The sequence below is a fragment of the Dermacentor variabilis genome, chromosome 6, assembly GCF_050947875.1.
Source record: "Dermacentor variabilis isolate Ectoservices chromosome 6, ASM5094787v1, whole genome shotgun sequence".
NCBI classification, from domain to species: domain Eukaryota; kingdom Metazoa; phylum Arthropoda; class Arachnida; order Ixodida; family Ixodidae; genus Dermacentor; species Dermacentor variabilis.
The window spans coordinates 179373780-179391404 of record NC_134573.1 but is presented as its reverse complement, the minus strand read 5'-3'; the positions used below and the strand labels follow the sequence as shown (position 1 = coordinate 179391404).

Here is a 17625-nt window from a genome sequence, read left to right as displayed (position 1 = left end):
TTTTAACAGTGGAGCTGTTTAAGCTTTCAGTTCCGCCGTGGAGCGTTACCAGAAAACTCAGCCCAGCTGTGCACCGCCTCGCCTTGCCTAGCAACCACCTGTGAGAGCGCCAAGCCACTTAACCTCCTTGCACCCCACGCATGTAGGGCGGAGTCATGACGTCACAGGCAAGTAAAAGCTCGGAACAGCCGCCCTGGCGGCACACCTCTCACCTCCTCTAATCCATGCGTACGTGCTGCTGCCATGGGAAGACAGAAGAAAGTCTAGACTTGCGAAAACTTACCAGGAAGAGCGCCGTACTGCCAAGCGAGAAGCGACACATTGCCACCGAGATGATCTGGAACGCCGCACCGAAGCTGCAGCTGAAAAGGTGACGTCGAGTTAAGGATCCCGGGTTTCAGTCCAGGGAACGCAAGAATCAGCCGGTGCCTGTATGCTCGACTTGGCCGAGAAAGCGATCCCGGCCTGCAACTGCTCGAAAACTTCCAGCGTCAAGCCCACTGAGACAGCTTAGCAAAACCTAGAAACAACTTAGCCAAGCCCACTATAACCTCGCAAAACTTAGAAATGACTTGGACAAGCCTACCAGCAACTTAGGAAAACCTAGCATAACCTCGCAAAACCTACAAACAACTTAGGCAAGCCACATAAAAGCTAGGTGATCATAAGCTCCGCTGTTGACTCCAGTCTTGCACCACTAGTGCAACTTGCACCCTTGTTGCAGCGTTTTCCGCTTGAACTTTGCCAGTTTTGTATTAACCACATCAGCGACTTGGGGACGGGCAATGTCGTGGAGCAAGATGATGCCATTGCTGAATTTTCCACGTTGTTTATTTTGACTGCGACACACAGCCGATCCAACGTTTCACAATATCAGAAACGATGGATAGTCTCTCCAGGTTTAGCAAATTCTATCAATAATGGCCACTGACGGTCAAAAAAAAAAGTCAACAACACCTTTCCAGCAGAAATGACGGCATTTGCGTTCCTTTGGGGTGGTGAATTCAAATGTTTTCATTGTAAGCTTTGCCGTAGTGTTTCAGGCTAGTAGTAGCTGCACCACGATTCGTCCCCGGTCACAATTGCAGACAAAAAGTCATCACCCTCATCGTGATACCAGATTAGATTAGTCAAGGCAGTGCCGAACTTCTTCTTCTGGCAATGGTTCAAAGTTTTGGGCATCCATTGCACACACAAGAGCCCATAACTGAGATGTTCATGAATTATGGCATGACCCGAACCGTGACTGATGTTCACACACCCTGCCAATTCATTGATGCTTATTCTCCATTGTTTTTAATCAACCTTTGCATTTGTGTTGGGGGTGATTGCGCGGTGGCTTTGGCCCGGCCATGGATCGTCTTTGCAACTTTCACGTCCTTCTTTGAACTGTTTGTTCCAATGCTTCACAGTGGCCAATGAAATGCAATGTTCAACGCACACGGCAGCCATACGGCAACTAGTTTCTTTTGGGAAACATCTTCATCTGTTAAAAACCTCACGACATCGCGCTGTTCAACTTTTGAAGTGTCCAGTATGTCACGCAACCATGTTCAACCCAGTGTATGAGAGCATTAAAGAACATTTATCCTCACTCCTGCATGTCACTTTTGTAAATGAGATGCCTATGTGCTATGTGCATGCCTCGCAAATAATGAACCGAACTATTATTGCGCAGGGCGAGTTGGCTCACTTTCATTTGACTCGCATTTGACTCTTCGCATTTCATTAGAAATGCGAAGATTCAATGGAATATACAAATGGTGAAGATAAAGCTTGATAAAGGGCAAAAAAGTGCCACTGGAAACAAAGTTCACTGTGGATATACACAAAACCTCGCAACAAGGTACTTAAATATACATATAAGTCTCCAATAAATCTATGTATCTAAGAAAAAGTCACTACATATGATGCGTAAAACAAGGCAAATAGACATGTTGCGCTACCAAAGATTCACAGTCACAACCCCCTCCCCCCTCCACTCCCCTGATGTATCGCGTGCGACAGAAGGTGGTGCGCTTCCTCCCCGCTTTTCTCCCTTGTGCACACAAGACTGAGCCACCATCATCGGCGCACTCATGCCGCCGCCCCCCTTATGCTTTCGCTCGCACATACAGCATGTGGTGCACGGTTACGATTGGACTTTATTTATACGGAACATAAGGGCGACGAAGACGGTGTGAATGCGCCTGGAATCTCCAATAGCTGCTATCGCAATAATATGATAACAGTATCCGGCAACTGAAGCGTCCTGTGGCCTGTTACTTTCCGCAAAAGTAGTAACAAAATCGAACTTTCACCGTGCGACAAATTCGCTGCGCCGCAACAATGTCCTTTTTTTTTTTCTTTCATGGGGTGAGGGGCGCCGAAATTAAATAATGCAAAGGAAAGCATGTTGCCTACAGTCGTATGCCTACTTTGTGCACCTAGTGTGGCTACCAAAGGAATATTAAAGAAAACATGAGATGCTTGGTCCACAGAGAACCATATGCATACTGCTTGGTATCCTACACTGCCGAGGCAAAATTTTCCGGAGAGGCTGCACTCAAGCGAACGCATTGCAATCCGTCGAGTCCTCGCCGCAGTGCTGGCGGCAAGCGACTATGCATTGTTTCTTTTTCTCGTCTGCTAGCCAGAAAGCGTCCAAAACTCTGCCTGGCGAAAATGCAGTCGGCCAGAGAAAAACAAACGCACATTGAAGTGCGCCGCATGGTAATCGATGCAGCACAAGAAAAGCGCATGCGCTCTGGCTGGATCAGCAGCCCGCGGGTTGCAAAAAAAAAAAAAAAAAAAAAAGAGGCTCAATGTGTCCTCGCGAATGAAAGTCCAGGTAGTAGAATAAATAAGAACTTATATCTTTGCTGGCTTTAGTGTCTTGACATGGGTGCTTTGGCGCAGGTGAAAAAGAAATGTTGATAATCTTTTCTGTGACATGACGGCACAAATGAACCACCACAGTTGTTGGCACAAATGACGGCACAATTGTCTAATAGTGTGTTGATTTGGCTTGTCTTGTTGTATGGTCCGATGTACTACTTTAGAATTCTAAAGTCAATGCACCTTTGGCGTCAAATGTTTATAACAGCATTAAACCCACAAAGTTCCGGAATTGAAAATCTAAAGCACAACTTTGGAAATGTCAGTGCACCTTTCGCATCAAAAGGTTATGAGAACTTTATACCCATAAAGTTTCAGAACTGAAATCTAAGTGCTCCGTAGGCCCCTTCCCATGGCTATGCCCCTGCCTGTCGGTACTGGCAAAATTGATCTAAATATCTGGCACTTTGAATTAATCAAGCTGCAGAAAAAAACGCCAACACACACCGATTCATTTGGAAGTTCTTTTCTGAGTTGCACACACCTCCGAATCAAATGCGTCTTATGCTCTTTCTATGTGTCTAAAGTAGAGAAACAATGTAGAGATAGCATTAAAGGTCCTAAACAAAGCAGAAACTCAATGAGCACCCAACTTTAATAAAGAAAAATGGCCAGGGATCTAATACGTATTCCACAATGGCAGGCAGTTTTCTAAAGCAAGTCTTGCTGCACAATTTTTTTAAGTCAGCCTCGCCGCAGTACATTTGTGTTATGTGGCAACGTATGTGAACGTCGCGAAGGCAGTTTTGGTTTTGTGTGCTGTATTGCACTGTGGAAGCATATTTTGGCCCAATTTTCTTGAGAAGGAAAGAACCTGCATTATATTGGGCTAAATACAATGAACTCTCAATAATTAAACATCTATTCATTCAGTTGACAGATAATTCAAACTGCTCTCTTGGTCCCAGCAAAGTCCTATGTATTTGAATAGAGAAAAACTCCCGCAAATCAAACTCTGAAAATCACGCAGCAGAACAAGATTTCTCACTCCCCTGCAGCACTTATCGGACAAACCCGAGCCAAAGGCGAAGGTTTGATGGGTCGCTAGCTACCGTAATATCAGGCGCCGTAAAAATGACAAGGAAGGACTCACGGGGAGCCAAGGCTGAAGCAGAGCATGCAGAGCTGTAAACACCCTCCTTTCTCACCAGCTTAAAAGGTGCAGGAAGGAGCCCCAACATGCTCTTGATCACATTAATTTGTGCTCACCTGCCTCTGCTTCTAGCGGGTGCTCGATGTAATCTCCAACAGAAGCCACTATACTCCTTTGCTTACCCTCACACCCATGGCAAACAACGTGCTAGGCTAGATCTTATCGTGCGTAAAGATTTATACCAAACCTAGCCTTCTTACGGCACATGTCGTTGAGCTCTGGTGGAGGAAACATAAGTTTTTCTATGCAGCCCTGGTGACGGTTTTTGGTTTTGTGGCCTTTACCGCACAATTGATCAGGTGATATTTGAAGGGGCTCTCCTTGTTTCCAACTCTATCTTATTCAAATAAATTTCCGGTCCTCTTGGAGTTCGAATCATCGAGATTGTACCGGACAATAATCAGCGATTGTGAGCTATGGTTAGGGGTTGAAGTTCTTCCAAGGCAGGCCAGAATAGGCATTTTTGATATAAGATTATGTGTGTTCAACGCATTCTCTGTCCCCTATGCTCCACTGAGACATATGCTACCACTGAAGCGGTTGCTCTTGGGGTCACCTAGAGGCATGGGCACCCTGACTGGTCAAGTTTGAATTACCTGGCAGGGGTCAATTTTAGGATGGAAATAACAAACATTTGGGCCCATAGAAATAGATAGGCTCTGGCCGGGGCCTTTGGTCGGGATCAAATTAATGGAAGTCTACAGTATAGCGAAATTTTTATGTAACTAAGTAAAGTGCAGATTTTACCGACATTGTTACATCGAGATTTAACTGTAGTACCTGGTAATTTTATTTTTCCCCTCGACAGAAAGCTACTACTCAGTAGCTTGAGAGCGCCTCAGGCACCTTACAGCTGGGAGCTGTCAAGGCAAGGTCAACGACAACTCTGCTATACATTCAAATATAAAAGAGCCACTAAGCGTTATAATTTGATTGGGTTTGTGAATTCCTGTCTGTATTATAATATTGCATCTATCATTTGTTTTCTAGTGACCACATGGTCTGTAGTGACTAGTAGAGCCGTGCACCATTATAGCATGCAATCTTTCTACTGTGTGGAAACTAGAGGAATCTGCACTTGTTGCATCCCTTATTATGACCCAAGTTTCAATTTTTGGCAACAGTTGTATGAACTGTGCGAATGGCACTCAATTATGCCACCTTGCCTTAATTTAATTGGTCGGACAGAACTCTTTTAAGAGCATGTTGTACATATAGATTTGCTCGATTGTGGCTTGCAAATTGGAAACTTGAACTAGAGCCGAGTTTCAATAGGTTGAATGCTGAAGCCTAATATTATTGTACCTGTCCACCTCTTTCTAAATGCCTGTTTCTAGGTGAGACCTCCGGATTCTGGTAGCCGACGGCAGCAAAACTTGCCTCCATACAGGAAACCAATGTCTAAGGAAGCATCTCCCCCACCTGCCAGGAAGAGCCAGCCATCAGGCAGAGATCATGAGTCATCACGGGTAAATGGGCATTACCAGCACCACTTGTTTGCTTTGTATTGAATTGCCATATATAAGAGTTAATAGGCTGGACTGGTTAGTCCATAGTGTATATTATAGTAGGTGTTGTTGGGTTTCTTTCTATCCCTCTTTTTCTGCATTTGATCATTATATTAGGGGATTATTAAACACAGCACAGGAGAACTGAACAAAGTTTTTTCGGCAACAGATCATTCGTAGCACTGGATGTAAGGATCCACGTGAGAATCACTAAAGGCTGTTTCACATGGCGCGATTTTCACTCAGCGGCACAGCGAATTCCGTCGCTCAGCGGCCACCGCGACATCGTGGGCTCTCCACGACTGAATTCGAACAAGTTGGTCGCGCCGTTGCCGAGTTGCAGCGATCGGCACGATGTGGGAGGGGCAATGTGGGACGAAACAAAGCGCCGTCAAAAAAGGCGCTTTCCTGTTTTACCACACATTGGTAACTCTGTCGAGCAATGTTGTGCGCAAGCTTTAGTTATGTTTTAATAGGGCATACCCACCAGCGCCTACGGCTTAGGAGCTTTATAAACATTTTTTTTTCTTCCGCTCACACAGTTCGTTTAAAGGAGAAGCTGCATGCTATCCAGGTCGGGAGCAGACGCCGCCTCAACATAAGGCACTTACCCAGTTGATCGCCACCATCATCAACCTCTTCATCGCTACAAATTGTGCAATCTGCTTGTACATGCGCACTCATTAGTAGCTTGTTCTTCTGCAATAGAAGATACTCCTCCAGGAAAAGAGTTGTGGCTTCCATAGTAACACCGAAACTAGAGTGTGCTAAACGAAACCACCCCACTGATGCTGCACAAGCCGCACGCTCATACTTGTGGTGTTTTACAGCGTCTCACTCACTGCATCTGCAAGCGATCGTGAAGTCTCAACGCTTTTAAACCTTGAAAAATAGGGTACTTTTTCTATTATCGAATAATAATAGGATTACTCTAATATTTGACTAGTTTCCATGTTGTTTTTCTTTAATTATGCAGGCGTGGATAGTTCGTGAGCAAGGGGCAACCTTGCGCATCGCTGCGACGAAAATCCCGCTGCTGCAAATGCATGTAAACGCTGTCAGCGAAGATCGCTCTGCGACGTGAGCAACAGAACGATTTCTTTTGCCTCAATTGCGCCATGTGAAACAATCTTAAGAAAGGAAATAACTAAAATGTTAGTTCTTTGTTAACAGCCTTAGAGGATATGTTGTTATTGTAAAAGTGGAGCCCACAATGCATATGGCTTATCGGAAAGTTTTGGCGATGTGCCACCTTCAAGGAATATGTACTCACAAAACAAGGTTGCGTTGTTGCAGGCCTAGCATAGAGATTAAGGAGAGATGCTCCTCAAAAAAAAATTTCTTTTGGGGGGGAAGGGGGGGGGAGGGGTTCGGACTTTGAAATTTTGCTCAGTCATAGCCTTTGTGATGGTAACCTTAAAACTGTAATCACTTTTACTGTAGCTATAACAGTTGCTGAGTTCCAACATCTTCAAAAACAAACTATAAAGTTCTTCACAGATGCATTTCTAGCTTATTAAAATTTTTACAGAGCATCATGCCATACCTTATTTTGCTGCATATTTACTGTATAGTGCTGAAAACTATATGCATAACATGCTACATTTCCAACAGCAACAATCAAGAGCACCAAGCATATATATTACATTCCCTGTAACAGCATCTAAATTTGTTTTTTGTTTTTTAATATTATGTAAGAGGTATCAACACTTTACATAGATATCGGCACTCTGTCTGAAGAGGCTCTGTGCAACATATTTGCAAGATCCGACAATTTTTAGTGCCCGAAAACACAAATCGTGAAAAGTGCATTTCAGAGTTATTTAAGTATCCAGTAGAGAAGCTTAAAACAGGCTACGAAACAGGCATATTTAAATTTTTATGGCAAAAATACAAAACTTGGAATATGCCCTATGGTGGACAACACTGAGCTTCTGGGAGGCAAGCGTTCAAAGATAGCTAACATGCGCATGCATTTGCAGTTTCAAGAGGCACTGCTACCGATTAAGATTGATTTTTCACTAACTTCTTGTTTGAATTCAGCTTTGATTTTGGGGGAAAGAAAAGTTGAGTGACAAAGAATAATTTTATCAGTAATAACTCAAAACTAAGAAATTTCTTGGAAATTTGTTATTTCTTCCAGGTGGATGTTGTTCCTGCAGGGGCATGCAGTCTTCTCATTTATTGCTTGGGAATGCAGATTTACTATTTTCAGTGTGGGAAACTAAACTACTTCACTTATTATCAATGTTCGACAGCACTGCAGAAAGCCATCGCAAGCAGAATTTTTACAAAACTCAACTCGTAAAACTAAGCTGGGAAGTGCACGTGAAAATGGGGCCAGTGTAAATGCTGTCGAGATGTGCCATTTAGTCACCCATGCTGATACTTTGTGTTCCAGGAGCGAGATGTAGCTGATGTGAGACGGCCTGCAAAGCAGGAGCCCTCAAGACCGGAGAGGCCTGACCCCGAGTCTGAATCTGAGTCTTCGTCGGAGTATGAAGAGGTAGAGGTGGTGGCCAAGAGCCCTCCAGTCTCATCTGACAGGCAACCTTCAAAGAAGATTAAGAAGAAGCGGAGAAGGGAGTCAGAATCAAGTGATGTGAGCTTTAGTGAGGGCTGTTTTCTTGACTGGTTCCTGTCTAACAGATATCGAAAGGTATTGATGCAAACATTACAATTGCAGCAGAACCTGGTTCGTATGTTTCAGGAAAAATGCGAGACAAAAACCTACTGACCGGGAAAACGTATGATGTGAAGTAACTAAAAAAAAAAAATGAGACTCAACTGTAGTTGGGATTGCGTAATGCAAAGCATCGTGCAAATTTTTACAGCACGAGGCACAAGATGCCGATGCACGTCAAGCTGGTGGGCCTCCAGCAGCCTGAAACTCATTTTGTTGTTTTCCTATTGTGTAGTGTTTTAAGACTGCGACGGGAAACCGAAACGAAATTGAGCTGGTGAGCAACGACGGAGGCCGCTGAAACGAAACGTGACGCTCGCATGGCGCTGCCTGCAGCAGGGAACAGCGGTCTGTTTGGGTTATTGCCTACTAAAAACATGCAGTATGCTTCCGACAGCACTAAGCTCCATGCACTGTAAAACAGATAGGTGAAGATCCTAGGGGAGCCAACGATCAGGGAGGAAAGTGGGGAGGCAGCGCACTGTCTTCCGTCGCTCACATGATCCCAGGTGAGGAAGGGGAGAGAGGAGGGTGGCGGCATTATACTCTGGCAGCAACTGCGTATTCTGCAGTCGCGCATGCCCCATCTTGAAAGCAGTCGGCAGAGTGTAGATATGCCAATGGCTCATACCTTTGGGCATGCTGTGTTTCACTGCTCAGTTTGCATTGAAGTGATAGACAGCACGAAGGTCACTTCACTCTCTGCTGCTGCTGCGCTTCCTTTGACAGCAAGTAACTACTATCCTTATTTTGTATAGCTGTCTGCTAATTTGCAATCGCAATCGATGCTTCGCCTTTGGCGAAACTGCGACTTTTTTCAATGCGCTTCCTCATACCAATAAAATGGGCCCAGAAAATGCTCCTGCCCTAAACCTGACAGGAAACCAAAGCTGTGTTAAAGGCATCGTGAGCAGCAGATGTGTGTGTGTGTGCGTGTGCGTGAATATGTGTGTTTTTCAAACTTCTTAATCTTTTATAGAGTCAAATCTTTTTTCACATACTTTGGGAGGTTGGCCTGTCACGCTCCTGAATATGTTTCTTCAGCTGGCTTTTGTTGCCTTGCAGTCTGAGGGGAGCTCTAAGAAGAGGCGGAAAAAACACAAGAAGCACAGGAAACACAAGAAGCATCACAAGCACAAGAAATCAGACCGGAAAAGTGATGAGGATGAGGACGATGAGGACGAAGAAATAAATGAGGAGGTGAGCTGACACTGAATAATCAGTACTATTCACTCATACACACTCATTGGTGTATTTTTATAATTGAAGGGTGTCTTTTGCAATGAGATGCAAGAGAAGTAGCTCTGCTTGTTGGTAAACTTAAAGTGTGCACCATATTGACATGTGCATTATCAGTGCGAGTCGATGCTATCTATGACCTGCATTTGCTTAAAGGTTTAGGTTACTTCATAAATTCTCATGTTGATATTTACAATAAATACTTTTGTAGCCACAGATATTCTCTGGTTGTAAGGGCAGTTTATTTTCATACTAAGTTGAATGAAGTGCCTGTAGATGACATGCTGTCTTAAGGAAACAGTACTTAGTACATAGTTTACTTTTAGTACATAAAATTTCCACTGGTCAAGGCTCACGGCACACTTGAAAAAAATCTTCAACTTCCCTTTACCGAATAGACTGAAGTGGTCCTTTTCCACAGTCCTGTAAGCTGGTCCCGCTGCACATGTACTAAAGCCTCAAGAGCTGTCATGCAATGACTCATTTTTGCCATAGTCACTAGCGAAAGGTGAATGTCCTCTTATCGTTCGGATTCGGGTTCTTGGTAAGCTTTGAATTATAGCTGATTGCATTAAAGATTACCATTTCTAGGGGCTCTTCAAAGAATAATAGTCTGGAAGTTTGTTGCTGGGAAGTGCCATGTTCAGAACTGTTATACAGTGAAACCTCGTTAAACCGTAGTTGGCCGGAGCTCGGGAAAGGTACATACTAAACGGTAGTACTGTTTAACTGAATAGCATGAGATCGGCCACTTACCTGTCGAAAACGGAACTCTGAGAGAGTGCGATGAAAGGGGAAAAAACATGCAGTATTTATTCACTTCGCGCGACAAAAGCGTTATTTTCGTTTGATGCCGCGGCGGCCTAGCACGCCGACGACAGCGGCCTCAAACTTACTGAAGCTGCATGCCAGCTTTTCAGCCAGCCCCCTCTTTTCGGCAAACACTCGCATGGCAGATTCCTCGTTGGCGTTACGTATTCACCGTGCACGTGCGCAGTAGTGCTGCAGAAGTCCCGGGGGCGCCTTTTTCATTACGGGTGCCGGAGTTTGGAATAATTTTCATTTGGAATAGAGTTACGTTATCGCGCCCCTATTGTCATCGCGACGATTGCATTCATGAGGCTGACGCAACGCGCAGCTTATGTCACTGTCGGGCCTGAATCGCCCGTGCTATCGCTTTCCGTGTCGTCCTCGTCACTGTCGCTAGTCGACACTTCGGCAACAACAGAGGCAACGATGGCGAAAAGTTGAACCTCGTAGCCGACATATCTTCACAGTCGCAGCAGCGCTGCCGAGCAATCTTCGCATTCCAAATGCCACACACTGTAGTCAACAGCAGATCCCTGTTGCGTGTCAGCGCCGACTTCTTCGTGTCACGTTCGATAGCACGGACGATGTCTAATTTTTCTTCTATGCTGAGCACCCAGCGTCTTTTTTATCCAAGCTTCGGAACGACGCTCTCTGGCACCGCGTCGAAATGATGTTGATGTTGATGTGGCTTCACCCGCAAACGCACAGGGCGCTTGGAGGCCGTTGTTCCGATCTCTGAGGCATGTTGTTCTCCCGGGCCGCCCGATGGAGACGGCGCAGCGCCGTGTTTGCGCGACGAAAAGTTCAAACGCTACGTTTTAACCGATGCGTACGCAGTAAGCTGGTACGGTTTATGCGGATACGAAACACATTATGTTCAATGGCCGCTGAATTGGGGATATGACTTTACTACTTTTAAAACGAAACTACTGTTTAAGCGGGTACGGTTTAATGAGGTTTTGCTGTAGCACCAAATTTCTTGTAAAGTTTACAAATTAAGGCTCATTGCAAAATTTTGCTAATGTTGCATTAAATATTTTGAAAAAATAAATTAAGTTCTCGAAAGAGCTTTAAAGGTTAAAAGGTGAAGAAGCGCAAGATCGCAAAAAGAAATATACACAAAAAATACGTTGTTATTATATCTGCATAGGCTACTTGGGGCAATGCAGGATGCTTTTCAGTGCCTGTTCGATGGCCCGAAAATGGCCATACAACATCCTTTTTCCTCCTCTCCCACTACCCCAGGCTCTACATTGGCACTGAAGGTATAACAGCATTAGTATTCTTGTATATGGCTTGCCATATATGCTAATAATTGTCAATAATAATTAATTGGACACAAATAATTATTATTAAAATGCATATGTACAGTTTAACCTGTGTATAGCAAACTTGATAGTTCCGCGAAAAGTGGTTGTATTAATAACCCATTACATGAGAATTGCTCTTCAAAATGCACAAGAATTAAAGGCACCAAAGCTGGCATCGGCAGTCACAGGTGAATAGCTTCATCCAAAAATCGAACCTTCATTTTGTTCCCAAACTTTTTTTGCATCTAGCTGGAAGTTTCGGGAAACATCATCTAAAGAATGAAATGCGACATGGTAGCTCTTTCAGAAGTGCGCCCGACTATTTCCAATCACCTGCCATTTCGAAACCACCAGTGCAGCTGCCATCATTCTTCAAGAGCTTGCGATATATTTTGCTACCAGCAGGGCACGAGTGGACTCTACATATGATAACAAAGTGTTCTAGTCGTCTCGAGCAAACACATGCGGGGTCAGGCACATGCATGCTGAGAGCTTCGAAGTTACATTTTCTATGTCGCTTCAACCGAAATAGCGGGAAGTTGTAAAGGTGGACAGTTATTGTGGATCGTGATTTCTCAATAACTCTTTGCAACATTGCATGTCAGTGGCGTGTTGTGGCGCCTGTTGCTGACTTGGACCCCGTGAATATCGACAGCAACGATAAAATTGCAACACTTGACCAGCCATTGGTTCAAATAGGCTTAGTGCATGCAGTGCCGCACAAAAAACTGCAAAAACGAGAGTGCCTCCCGAGATGGCATCGGCGCACAGCAGCGATCTTGGAAGCCACCGCCGCCGTACTTCCATGCCCAGAAGTACGCTGGAGACATGCCTTGAAAGCATGGTTACCAAAGCATTTTTGAAAGCTAGTGACTTTCATCGTGGTTTCTTAAATCCACTCACAGCGCTCGCTCATCTAGCTGGATCTGTCTTCGTCACAGTTGGTCTGGAGCTGGAGGCACACCGTGCGACCAGTTCAGTCGTGCTTCTGGGCTTCGGAACTTCGCTTGCGCTCTCCTTTTGCCATGACCAGGCTTGAAGTGTTCACTGTAACAGTACAGTGCTTTTGAGCATGTTCATTATATGGTGAAACCTCGTTACTACGAACTCCACATTAACGGACTTTTCAGATTAACTGACTTTTTAGAAATCCCCTGTTGACTGCTTATAGTTCCAATGTAAAGTAATTCGAACTTCAGAATACTGAACATTTCAGAATGACCATCGTTACTCAGTTTCCATGTCACCACTACGAACTAATATTCCAAAATCTGAGGATCTTTAGATTTCCATGTATCCTTTATGGCAGTTGAAACAGTAGGCTAGCAGACGACAAGGCGCAAAAAGCGGACGTCGACGTGCATGGGTGCTGAAAACCCAGGACAGCACTGAAGGGAAAAAAACTTTGGGAGGAGACCATTGCGGAGGCGACGACGCAGCGGGTTTTGCGACTGAATGCTCTGCCCAAATAAGTTTTGCCTAGCAACCAAGGCGCGTCTCTTCCTACTTTCGCCCTTCTTTCGCGCTGCTTTCTGCAGCCGTACCAGCAATGCGCACAGAGAAATGTAACCTCCGTGCTCATGGGGATGCCACACAGTCGCACTTTTCTGATGGTGTCGTTTACACATGCTTGTCCTTTGGTGTAACTGTCCGGGTGTCTGCTTCGAGCGAGACAGTTGCGCTGTCCACGGCAAGGAATGTGAAAAACAAACAAAAAGAAACTTTAAGCTTTATAGGTGACATAGAAATCTTCTTTGTCAGTGGTTTTCAGGTGGCAGTGTCTCTTTTGTGCATGCCACTCTATATGTGGCAGTAGGTGGTGGCAGAATCTATAGAAAATAATAACAGCGTGGGCCGAGAGCCAACTGCGACGTTTTCGGGAATAGCTCATACGGTGACATCTGATGGGCTGATGGGCAAAATTGTTAGTTTTGGGGCTTTCACTTATAACAACCTTTCAAATTAATGGAACAGTTTGCCACGGTCCTTTGAAGTTAGTTATGTCGAGATTTCACTGTATCTGGACACCTTTTCCAAAGGTGGGATCGGAAAATCAAGGTGGATCGGAAAGTGCCATGAAATATGGCTGTTATAGCTGATAATTATATCTGTGGTCGTTATAGGTAGGTTCGATTGGATCTTGTAATATCTCTATGCGTAGGGCAAACTTAAAAGAATGCATGCTCCCCTCCTGCCCCTGCCCACATTGTCATTCCCGTGTTATTTTAAGGTTCACATACAGATATGGGAATAGTACAGGAGAAGGGACGGGGGGAAGGAACAAAATAAAAGAGTGCTGTTGACAGTGGTAGTGCAATTCACTCTGCACACACTGAGCTCACTGAATCACTGTAGTCCGTGGACAAGTTGTTGGGTGGTGTGAAGCTTTTACAGGGTGGTAAACGTACAGGACTATGGAGAAGGTCCATTTTTGCCAATCTGAATTAAAACTTTGGGCTGACACTTGGACGTGATGCAGTGCGAAAGAGGTGTGAAAATGAAAGCAGGTCCAACATAGAGCATTTTATTGGGTCATTGCTAGAGCATGAGATCATTCTTCCTGGCCATGGTGATTAATCTGTATAGTAGGCAGGATAGGGAACAATATTTTTAAAAGTTTTATTAGGCGCAAGGCAACTAACAATGGGCACTCATTCTGTAAAAATTTTGCTGAGGATAATGCTTACCAGGGTGCACGCCAGTTCTTTTTGCATAGCAGTGGATGTGGTTTGCCATCTTATGGGCAGCTAAGCATGAAGCATTGCAAGTTAGATGAGTACACGAACATACCACTGCAGTCAACTCAAAGTTAGCATTGTGTCAGTCGCATGAAGGCTGAAAAATTTGAAAGATTGTGCACATTCATTGTGTTCAGTGACGGATCAATAAACAACTTTCAAACACTTATTACTAAATAACTGTCTTTGGTGCTCCATGATCTATACTTTTTTGACATAAAGAAAAAAACGTGCTTGACTGTCTAGTTAGCCAACTACGACAAGGTTTGGAACACGACGGGAGCTTTAAGCTTAACTGTCTAGTTAGCCAACTACGACAAGGTTTGGAACACAGCGGGAGCTTTAAGCCATTGAAAGCACTTTGCAATCATGCTGAAAGTGGTCAAATTCACAACTTTTTTTTCAGATCTAGATACATAATGGATGCCATTCATCAGACGACACCCAGGTTGAACCTTTCTTTCCTGAAGCTGTGTGTTTTTTTTGTGTGTGTGTGTGTGTGTATGCGCGTGTGTAAAAAGGTGCATGTATAGTTTGTTAAACCTGTATGTTGGTTCTTCTAAACTGTATGTTAGCACATGTTTTATTCTTGATCAAGTATGTGTCACTGGTTAAGGTCACTGCATAGGCTGTTGTTAGTGCAGCTCAAGAGTTTGTTTCACTTTCTAAATTGTTCTGAGCAGCACTCGCATTTATTTGACATGTGCTGCAACATAACTGATGGCAATACAGCACTTGCCAAGGGTACAGTCTTTGAAACATACAATAATGGTGTCACATGGCCAGTCCCAGTAGAAATCATGTGTTTCATATCTTGCAAGGTTTATTGCTTTTTAGATGGGGGATGAGGGACCAGAGTTGAGTATTTCATACTACAGCAAAGTTTCGTGCACCTATAAAGCATGATTTTTCGATGTTGCTGAAGGTGGGTATATGTAAACTAAAAGTAGCAGTCACCGTGGCTTTTTTTGCATTCTAGGTGATTTCTATTGAGAGCTGTGAGATACAGTTGATTTTACGCAGCAGGAATTGACCAGTTTCAAAAAAGTAAACTAAAGGATTTGCAGAAACATATGAAGTTGGGTTTGTTAACTGCCACATAGTGTACTCGCATCTGACGACTTGGCACACCAGCAACTACTGCAGATGCGGCAAATTCCTATTCAGGAATTTTTCTGTAAAAGTGAGAAGTGAACACAAAAATCATTGTCAAAACTAATTAAAAAAAACTATTTCTCCTTTGTTGCACATTGGAAGAGGGTTCACACTACTACATTAGTAATAAAAGTTGACATCAATATTCCCTGCAAGATAACTTCTTGGGCAAGTTGGTGTTTGCAGATAGACATGGTTTTTGTAGTGCAAAAATTCATAAAAGGAAGAACCAGTCCAAGAGCAGACAGAAAGACAGCCACTAGTCTTAGTGCCTGTTTTTCCTTTTACTTGTTTTTCCCTTTCTGAGTTTTAGTGCTACGAAAATTGTCTTATGAATATGACCCCTTGATGACTGTCTTTTCTTTGCCTTTCATTTTTCTTCCTTCTGTGCCTCCCTCTCCTCTTTACATGTTCTGTGCACTTATGCTGAGCGCAGGGCATAGAAACAGCCCATATCAACATTTGTATGTTTTCCCATTGTCATAGTTGAAGTCAAGGCAGCCACGTCTCCAGCTATTTCTACCTTGTCTTTATGCATAGTGTGAGGCAAAGCTCAGCCAGAAAACTGCCTTGCTGTGCTACGCCACCAGAACAAATGATTGTTCATGGCTCTTAAAATCCCTCCTCTCTTTTGGACACATGGACACAGTCTGTGTCTAATTTATAAACCTAATGTTAAACTTACACAGCCACCTTTGTTAGAAGAGTGTGTCTTACGGCGAGCCACTCTTCCTTGCAGAGGTCAGAGGAAGAAAACAATGCCGAAGAGCTGGAGCGAAAGTTGCGTGAAAAAGCCCTGCGGTCGCTGACTAAGGCCCGGACGGGCAGCCACTCTTGTGACGATTCACAAGGAAGCTCGACGGCGGTGTTTGTTAATGTAGCCAATTGACAGGCAGGCTGGGACAATGTTTCTTTTTCTCTCTGGAGAAGCTTGCTCACAATCCACAGTGAATGTCATGATGCTTGAGTGATTGTTCTGTCTTATTTTTCTATTTTACCTGTGGAGAAAGATCAGTTTTGCATGTAGCTTTTCTTTATAGTCCCTCATATATTTGTGCATGGCAACTGATTTGTCTTGATTGTGTTCATATTAATGATATTGCTGTCTCTTCAAATTCAATTCATATAAAAAAGATTTCGTACCACTACTTGGGCATGCATGCTAGTTGTCTTTCCTGTGGTGCACCTGTACAGTTAGTTGGCATGTTTCGTAATGGGCCATGGATGCAAGCGGTCTTGTTTCCTGTTGTAACTTGTGTCCTGTTGTAGCTCCTGCAGTTGTGATCATCCTTTAGCATTGCTAAGTTCTGTTACTGTTAGCAGCTTATCCGAATGTGACAAATAACATTGCTTTTCAGTAGTGTGTTGCACTTTGATTGTTACCATACATTTAATTGATACAAAGATGTTCACTTCTGGATTTGTCAACTGTATTCCTCATATTATGTTTCCATTGCTGCACATTCTGCTTTCTCAAGGGAAGGTGGGCTCTGGCTTACAGAAGTGCATATTGCTGTTGTGGGCCAGGGTGGCAAGATTAGTTTAAACTGTACATTTTTTTTTTCTATAAAAAAAATTTGCAGGATATGTAGTACCATTTCTCTTCATTGTGGATTTTGAGCAGGCTGCTTTCTGTTAAGTGCATCCAGTGTTTGTATACTTTGTATGATGAAAAACTGCGAAACTGTATCTTGTATAAAGCATACGGTTAGATGGAGTGCTTGATGGAGGTGTGCACGCATTGCACACTTTGGGAGCGGACCATCTGGCCACACAGCCATCACATTGTACCCTTAGACCCTTGCCTCTTCTCTTTTCACTCTATTATTTGAGAGGGAGGGGGCTGATGATTGCATTCGCAAAATAAAACAAGTTTTTCTGTAGCCTTTGGCATTCTCGCCTTTTTCATGTAGTATTCAAAGCTGGTGCAAAAAGTTATCTTTGGCCTCTGTGCACTGCGGATGCAGTGCTAATAATGAAAGCCTGGCCCTTCAGTTTTCAGAGTGAGGCAGGTAAGTCGAAGTACAAAATTGGACTAATTGATTTTTTTTTCAACCCAGTGAACAGCACAGATCATGAGACAAGAGACCAGAGATAAAGCAGGATTTGTGCATCTAGTGTAGTGAATCAGCTCTGTGGAATTCCGCAAGGT

General features: G+C 43.8%; 1 protein-coding gene across 5 annotated transcripts in view; it reads left to right on the top strand.

Moving 5' to 3' along the window:
* Srrm1 (Serine-arginine repetitive matrix 1) overlaps nt 1-17356 on the top strand; it is an 83255-nt gene extending 65899 nt beyond the window's left edge. For 4 of the 5 annotated variants that reach the window (XM_075696997.1, XM_075696993.1, XM_075696992.1 and 1 more), the window contains 4 exons: nt 5368-5499; nt 7940-8140; nt 9287-9421; nt 16213-17356. In XM_075696997.1, coding sequence (XP_075553112.1) covers nt 5368-5499; nt 7940-8140; nt 9287-9421; nt 16213-16362 — 618 coding nt within the window. In that variant the 3' untranslated portion in view covers nt 16363-17356. Of the gene's footprint in view, nt 1-5367; nt 5500-7939; nt 8141-9286; nt 9422-14724; nt 14767-16212 lie in introns of all 5 variants that reach the window. The other variant, XM_075696995.1, reaches the window with a different exon arrangement.
* The last annotated feature ends 269 nt before the right edge of the window (nt 17357-17625 follow it).